This window comes from Vulpes lagopus, chromosome 24, assembly GCF_018345385.1.
Source record: "Vulpes lagopus strain Blue_001 chromosome 24, ASM1834538v1, whole genome shotgun sequence".
Classification (NCBI taxonomy): domain Eukaryota; kingdom Metazoa; phylum Chordata; class Mammalia; order Carnivora; family Canidae; genus Vulpes; species Vulpes lagopus.
Genome location: NC_054847.1, coordinates 33,268,567 through 33,276,585, shown reverse-complemented (window position 1 = coordinate 33,276,585; position 8,019 = coordinate 33,268,567). Strand labels below are relative to the sequence as shown.

General features: G+C 50.4%; 1 protein-coding gene across 2 annotated transcripts in view; it reads left to right on the top strand.

The window, feature by feature from the left end:
- Window positions 1-1,463: 1,463 nt before the first annotated feature.
- Window positions 1,464-8,019, top strand: part of STAM2 (signal transducing adaptor molecule 2) — a 46,086-nt gene continuing 39,530 nt past the window's right edge. Inside the window, exon 1 of one of the 2 annotated variants that reach the window (XM_041739640.1) lies at window positions 1,464-1,835. In XM_041739640.1, the coding sequence (XP_041595574.1) occupies window positions 1,796-1,835 (40 nt within the window). In that variant the 5' untranslated portion in view covers window positions 1,464-1,795. The remainder of the gene's footprint in view (window positions 1,836-8,019) is intronic. The other variant, XM_041739639.1, reaches the window with a different exon arrangement.

Genomic DNA, 8,019 nt, shown 5'->3' with positions numbered 1-8,019 from the left:
TCATTAGGTGAAGGTGCGTGAACAGTCTGAGCATCCTTCTTTAAGTCTGGCTCCTAGCGACTCCTGGGGTCATTAGCGACTCCGCTAATGAGACTCCGCTAATGAGCGGAGCTCACCCAGGGACTGAGAACAAGCGGGGGCAGGTAAACACCGGAGTCTTGAGCGTGGTCAACCCAAGCTGAGCTGCATCCTTAACACGTGGGTGCTGGGGATCCCTGGGGGGGGCTCAGCGTCTGCCTTCGGCCCAGAGCGTGACCCCGGGGTCCCAGGATCGAGTCCCTGCATGGAGCCTGCTTCTCCCTCTGCCTGGGTCTTTGCTTCTCTTTCTGTATCTCTCATGAATAAATAAATCAAATTAAATCAATCAATCGTGAGTGCTTCCCGTTCCGAAGGCCGGTTGGCCCCTAGTCGGGCTCTTGCAGTGGCTCAGCGCTATGACCTCGGCGCCCGCCAGGCCGCTCCCTCCGGCGCCTCGGGCACCGTGACGTCAGATCACTACTACGTCAATGTGACGCTCAACACCGCTAAACGAGTATTTAGGGCCTTGGATGCCAGCGCTAAGCTATCCCAGATTTACCTTGGGGAGGGTGTGCGCGCACAGCGGGCAGCGGCAGACGGGGACGGGCCGTCCCGAGCGGACCCGCAGCAGGTGAGGCCGTCGAGGTCCCGTCGGGGCCCTTCCCAGGGCTTCCGCCGGCCCGACACTCGGCGACTCCGCGTGGGCCGTCTCCGAACACCGGGTGCCCTCTCCCGGGAGCCCTTTAACAGAAAACACGCTGTATTTAGTTGTTCTAACACCCAGGCCGAGGGAGGGGCAGGCCCCGCGGGGACCCGACGCGGACTGGATCCCGGGCCCCGGGGTCACGCCCAGGGCACGGCAGGCGCCCCGCCCCCCGGGCCCCGTCTACACCCGAGGCTGTAAACCGGCTTTGTCTGACCCGCGGTTAAACTGTCGCAAATAACCCTTTGACTTCAAGGAACGACCGGAAGACCCCAAGTTCCATCAGAGCCCGCCGCCGGCCGGCGCCCGGGGCGCACCGGCGCTCCGCGGGCCGCTCGGCTGCTCCGGATGTCGAGGACGCAGCAGCTGCCGAACCCGGGCGCCGAGGCCGCGCCCGGAGGAGGCGGTGCCGGGGAACGGTAAGAACCACGAAGCTACGTAACTACGTAACAGCACGCGGGGGGCGTGGCCGGCGCGGGGGCGTGGCCGGGAAAGCGCACCTGCCTGTCGTCCGCCTAACCTGGGGACCGGCTCTGCGCGGGAGCAGCGGCCCGACGGTCCGCAACCTGGGGGCGGCGGCGCGCAGCGGGACAGCGCGAAGGGCGGGAGAGCCAGGGCGGCCCCGCACGGCCGGCCCCTCCGGGGCTCTGCGAGCGCCCAAGTCTCGCGCGACCACGTCCGGCCCCCGAAGGCCCCCTGCTCCGTGGCCGGCCGGGGTCCTAGCGATGGGGAGGTGGCCGCGGCGGCCGCCTGAGCGCCCTAGCGGAGCCCGGGGAGGGGCTGCCGCCTCTTCCCGGGAGGCGGGGGCGCCGGGGGCGCTCAGAGCATCCGCGGGCCGGCGGGCGCTGCTCCCGCGAGGGGGGGGCGGGCCGGAGCGCAGGCCCCGGGCTGGCCCGTCAGGCGGGCGCCGGGCAGCTGCGGGGCGGAAGTGCGCGACGGAAGTGCGCGGCGGGGGCGGAGCCGAGCCGTCTAGGAAGCGGCGGCCGCGGCCACCCCGCCCGGAGCAGCCGCCGCGCCTCGGCCGGACCGCGGAGGCTCGGGGTCGGGTCGGGGCCGCGCCCGGGCGGCGGCAGGATGCCCCTGTTCGCGGCCAACCCCTTCGAGCAGGACGTGGGTAGGTGGCGGGCGCGGCTGCCGGAGGGTGGGCGGCGGCCCAGGCCGTGACCCGGCGCCCGCGGGGCCCCCGCCGCTCCCTCGGCCTGGGTCCCGGCCTCGGTCCCGGGATAAGTCACTAAAACCTTTCGACGACGACGAGGAGGGAGCGTGCGCTGTGAGCGCCTCGTCCGCCTCGTGGAGGGAGCCACGGACCGTCAGGCTCTCGGGACTTAAATCCGCTTTTACTCTGAAACAGCCCCGCAGTAGGAACAAGTAGCGGGAGCGGTTGTCACTTAGCGGGGCGCCTCCGGGAATACGCTCGCCTGCGGTCGTGGCCCGTTCATTTGCCCTTTGGGACTCACGTATTTATGACCATTCGTGGCTTTTTTTTTCTCTTTTTTTTTTCGGGGGGGGGGCGCGTCATTCTTGTGTTGACCTCGTCGTTCAGTGAGCTGTCGTGCCGACCCCGGGGTCAGGGGTCTCGGGCCCCGCAGGAGGCGGGGCGGCGCGGGGCGCAGGGCGGCGGCGGGCCCGGAGCCGTAGGCGTGCACATCCCGTCTTCCCGGGAGAGCCCACGGGGGTCCCGGCGCAGGCTTCCTCTAGAAGGTGATGTCCTCCTCCCGCTCTTTCCCCCTCCTTTCTTTCTTTTTCTTTTTTTTTTTTAAGTTATTTATTTATTCATTAGAGACACAGAGAGACGCAGAGACGCAGGCGGAGGGAGGAGCAGGCTCCGTGCAGGGCCCCAACGCAGGACTCGATCCCAGGACCCCGGGGTCACGCCCTGGGCCGCGGGCACACGCGCGCCCCCAGCCGCCCCTAGCCGGGCTGCCCACACAAAGGAACCACGTCCAGCTGTGTGTATGATGAGGTCACTCCATGATTAAGGGTGATGAAGATGAGGCCACGTTGCACTCACACGCAGTCTCGCTGGCGGCCGAGCGCTGCTGCCTGACGTCACCCGTGTGGGGAAGAGGCTCCCACCTCGGTCCCCGAGGAAACGCGGTGCTGGGCCACGACCCAGCAGAGGCGTTGCACCTGGTGCTGGCCCGTGAGGGGCGGGGGAAGCAGGCCGCAGGCCGGGGCGACGGACCCCCGGCAGGTGCGTTTTTCTCCTTGGAGTCCGATCCTGCAAACCCCGGAGGGTGTGCTAGCCGTGGTGGCATCAGAGCTCATTAAATATATATTTATATATTTAAGATTTTATTTATTTATTCAGAGAGACAGAGGCACAGGCAGAGGGAGAAGCAGGCTCCATGCAGGGCCCCGACGCAGGACTCGATCCCGGGTCTCCAGGATCACACCCTGGGCTGCAGGCAGGCGCTAAACCGCTGGGCCCCCGGGCTGCCCAAATATTTTATTTGATTTCTTCAAATCTGGATTTTTGTTGTGATGGATAAAATTCCTTTCAAGCTCTGTCGGTCAAAAAAAGAAAATATTAAAAAATATATATATAAAAAAAAAAAAAAAAAAAAAGAAAATATATCCACACATGTCCAGCCGTCCTCTATCTCCAGGTGTGAGAGTGGCCTGCAGGGTTCTTGCAGGGCAGCCGTGCCCAGAGGAGTCCAAGAGGAGGGCGCCCCTCCGAGGGAGGAGCCACAGCAGGAAGATGGAGCGATATTGTTAAAATGAAAGGTGGCATTTCCTTATATTCTACACCAATTTTTCCAGTCTTACCGCATTGCTTCCCAAGTCAGGACTTGTTCTCTCCCCAACTCTAGTTCTTGCACATCATTTTTCTCTCCCACTCAAGCCAGGTAACCTTTTATTTTTTTTGTCCACTTTCTGCCTTTGTGCCATTTTCAATTTACTGATAGCCTTTCTCTTTTTTTCAACGACCTTGGTATTGCCTTCCTAACAATTTATGTCCCACAAAGCTGAGCTCTAATTCCACCTCTGTAAATGACACAGTGGACTGAACTGGGAACTTTTATCTTGAAAGGAGACTTTGGGGGATCCCTGGGTGGCTCAGTGGCTTAGCGCCACCTTTGGCCCAGGGCACGTGACCCCGGGGTCTCGGGATCAAGTCCCACATCAGGCTCCCTGCATGGAGCCCGCTTCTCCCTCTGCCTGTGTCTCTGCCTCTCTCTCTCTGTCCTCTCATGAATAAATGATTAAAATCTTTTTTTAAAAAAAAATGAGGGGATCCCTGGGTGGCTCAGCGGTTTGGTGCCTGCCTTTGGCTCAGGGCGCGATCCTGGAGTCCTGGGATCGAGTTCCGTGTCAGGCTCCCGGCATGGAGCCTGCTTCTCCCTCTGCTTGTGTCTCTGCCCCTCTTTCTCTCTCTCTATCATGAATAAATAAATAAATCTTAAAAATAAATAAATAAATAAATTTAAAAAAATGAAAGGCTTTTTTTTTTTTTTTTTTTTTAATTTTATTTGAGAGAGAAAGAGCATGAGTGAGGGCTGGGAGGGGGGAGGTTAGAGGGAGAGGGAGAAGCAGACTCCCCACAGAACAGGGCACCCAGCTCAGGGCTCAATCCCTGGACCCCAGGGTCATGACCAGAGCAGAAGGCAGATTCTTAAACGACTGAGCCACCCAGATGCCCCTAGAGGTTTTTTTTTTTTTTTTTTTTTTTTTAAGATATATTTATATATTTGAGAGAGAGAGCACACACATATGGGAGAGCAGTGGTGGGGGTTGGGAGGGCTAGGAGCAGGCAAAGAGAGAGAGAACTCAAAGCAGGCTCCATATACCCAGTGCGGAGCCAAGCCGGGGGGCTCAGTCTCACAACCTGGGGATCATGGCCTGAGCTGAAATCAAGGGTTGGAGGCTTAACCAGCTGAGCCACTCAGGCGCCCCGAAAGGAGACTTTTTAAGTGAAATCTGAATTTCCAGGCCTTTGGTCCTGGAATTTTTTCTCCAGTGAAATTTTATCAAATGCTTACTAGTGACATCTTGCTGGCTCAGTCCGGAGTGTGCGACTCTTGATCTAGGGGTCCTGAGTCTAAACCTAGGGTGGGTGTAGAGCTTACTTGAAGCAAGCACGCACGTGTGCGCACACACACACACTTAAATAAAAAATAAAACGCTTACATAAAACTACTGATAGCGCTCATACAATACAATTTACTTGATATGTTCAGATTTATAACATTTACATACTTGTTTTTTTATTTTTTTTATTTTTTTTTACATTTACTTGTTAAGGCAGATCTTGAACACAATGGGGTTGATATAATCTTTGCAAAAAATTACAATTAAATTTTTTGGTTATGGATGAGAAGGATCACTTTAACAGTTAATTTCTATATTTTGTTTACAGCCTTAAGCCTTCAGATACTTAAAATTCTTAATTGATGTATTTTAGCATAAAGTACAGGATGTGACACACAGGACTTTTACCGTCAGCCAGCTCTGTCAACCTAATATCTGGCCACACTTTGTTTTTTATTTTAAGAAAACATTCAAGACAGAGTTGAGATTCTTTGGTATACTTAGCAGCTACCTAATCCTATTTTTTCCTCCTTTCTCAGATTTAAACACTCTCCAAAAAGATATGACTGTATTTTATAAATGATACACACACATATATACGGGGTATTGTTTTGCCTGCTTTTAAACTTCCTAAAAATAGTGTCATTGTCATTTGTATATTGTCACTCACCATTTTGTGAATTATTGCTGATATTTGTAGCTCTAGTTCGTTAATTTTAACACTTGTGTGGTATTCCACTGTATAAATATACAGTCTCCTGTTGATGGGCATGAAGTTTTTGCCAGGTTTTTGCCACAGACAACAGTGCAGTGGATCTTCTTACTGATATTTTCGTTTATGTGAGAGATTCTCTAGGGATTGTATCTTCAAGGAGAATTCCTTATTTAAAGATAGTGCAAACTTGCAAAATATTAGTGCAGAACTGCCTTTCCAAGTGCTTGTGGGGAATTTTACTCCCACCAGCAGTGGCAGTGAGGTTCTTTCTTGTTCCACATTCTTAAGAACACTGGGTATTATATTTTTAGATCTCTGCCAGTTTGATGGGAGTGAAATAGGGCAGTGTTTTCATTTCAACTTCATTGCTAGTAAAATGGAGCATCTTCTCATCTATTTCTTGGCTAATCTCTTTTCTTTTTCTGAATTTACCTGGTTAATTTTACTTATTCTATTGGATTATTTTGTTTTACTGAGTTTTAGAGTTCCGTGTATGTACGTCCTTTGTTTGTTGCTTTTTACTTTCTGATGTCTGTTATTAAGGAAATTTAAGTTTTAAATTGTTGGTACTGTCTCCCTTGATTTCATTTTTCTTGTTTGAAGAAAGCCTTCTTTACCCTGAGGTTATAAGGATCTTGCCATATTTTTTTCTGAAGGTTTTTTAGAGTTTTGATTTTCACAGGTAGGTCTTTCATCCACCAGGACTTGATCTTTGTGTAGGATCTGAGGAGGAATTTGATTGGATAATCAGCTGTAGTAGATAATAATCTGTTGTCTGATCACTACTGAGTCGTCTGTCCTTCCCTCCTGATTCTGAGACACTCTCTTCCATATAGTACATTTCTTATATGAGGACCATGTCCCTGCTTGGTCCTTCTACACTGTTCTCTGTTCTGCCACCAGTAACCACAGTGAAATGTCGGTGTCCTTGGGCAAGTTCCCCTGTCTTGTTTCTCTTCATTTTCATAGTCTTAGCTGGTTTTGGACTTAGTTCTTTCATATGGTTTTATGATCAGGGTAGTATAATCATAAAAAGGAATATTGTTTATGCTCTTTTAGCATTTAAGAGAAAAGGCATATTGTAATTTATATTTTTGTTTCATGTGAATTGATGTTGATAATTAAAAATAGATATTTTTATTCTTTATAATTCTAAGCTTATTTCAATTATAGTTTGAAAGTAAGACAAGAGGGTGAGGATGATTTTTTCTACAAGTAAATATACAACATAATACTATAGCAGTGTTCTTTGGTAGATTTGTCTCTATGCTGCTTTTTTGGTTTAAATGAAAGAACTTTAAAGGTATGTTGAGTGTTGGGACGCCCGGGTGGCTCAGTGGTTGAGCATCTGTCTTCAGCCCAGGGCGTGATCCTGGGGACTCGGGATCTAGTCCCACGTCGGGCTCCCTGCATGGAGCCAGTTCTCCCTCTGCCTGTGTCTCTGCCTCTCTCTGCGTGTCACTCATGAATAAATAAATAAAATCTTAAAAATAAAAAGAAAAAAGTGTTTTGAGTGTTAAAAGACTAGACCTTGTTTGTAGTATATACTATAGAATTCCAAACTCCAGAAACTTGACAACTGATAATTCAATAATCAGTCACCTAGATATCAAAATAAAACTTAAGGATATGTAATTTTTTGGAAATCTCCTGTTATGTTTTTTTTTTTTTCTTTCCTTGGTTGCCTTGTGTCCCCCAGATCTAACCTTTTCCCTTCCCGCCCCTTTTGGTTTTTCACTTTGTCTTTTACAAAGTTTTTTTTTTTTTCTTTTTTTTTTTTTTAAGATTTTATTCATTTGAGAGAGAGGGCACAAGTTGGGGAGGGGGCAGGCAGACTTCCGCTGAGCAGGGAGCCTGATTTGGGGCTCAATCCTGGGACTCCCAGGATGCCGAGATCACGACCAAAGCCCACCACCCAGGCCAAAGGCAAACACTCAATCTGCACCCCTGTCTTTTATAAAATTTTAAAAAATATTTTTGCTCATAGTCTTCTTTTCTATTTCAGTTTTCTGTCAATCAGCAACATTTGTTAAATCCCAGTGGTGAGAATATTGTTTCTAGTAACTTGAGGCATTTTGGTATTGGTCATCCTTTTATCCTTTCCTTTTTAGGACTCAAGTTCACATTGGCTTATTGGCATCTTCAGGTCTTCTTTTGGAATAATAAATCTTGCTCCCATCTTTCAGACTACCCTTAATATTATTTTTTAAATTTTTACTTAAATTCTAATAATTAGCCTACAGTGCGGTATTGGTTTCAGTAGTAGAATTCAGTGACTCATGACTTACATACCACGTGCAGTGCTTGTCACAAGGGCACTCCTTGATGCCCATCACTCATCTAGGCCGTCCGCCACCCACCTCCCTACATCAATCTTCAGCTCGTCCTCTGTAGTTGAGTGTCTTATGGTTTGTTTCCCCCCTTTTCCCCTCTTTCCATATGCTCATCTGTTTTGTTTCTGAAAGTCCACATATGAGTGAAATCATATGATATTTGTCTTTCTAACATTTTTTTAATGGACCTATAACTGCTGATACCTGAATGATAA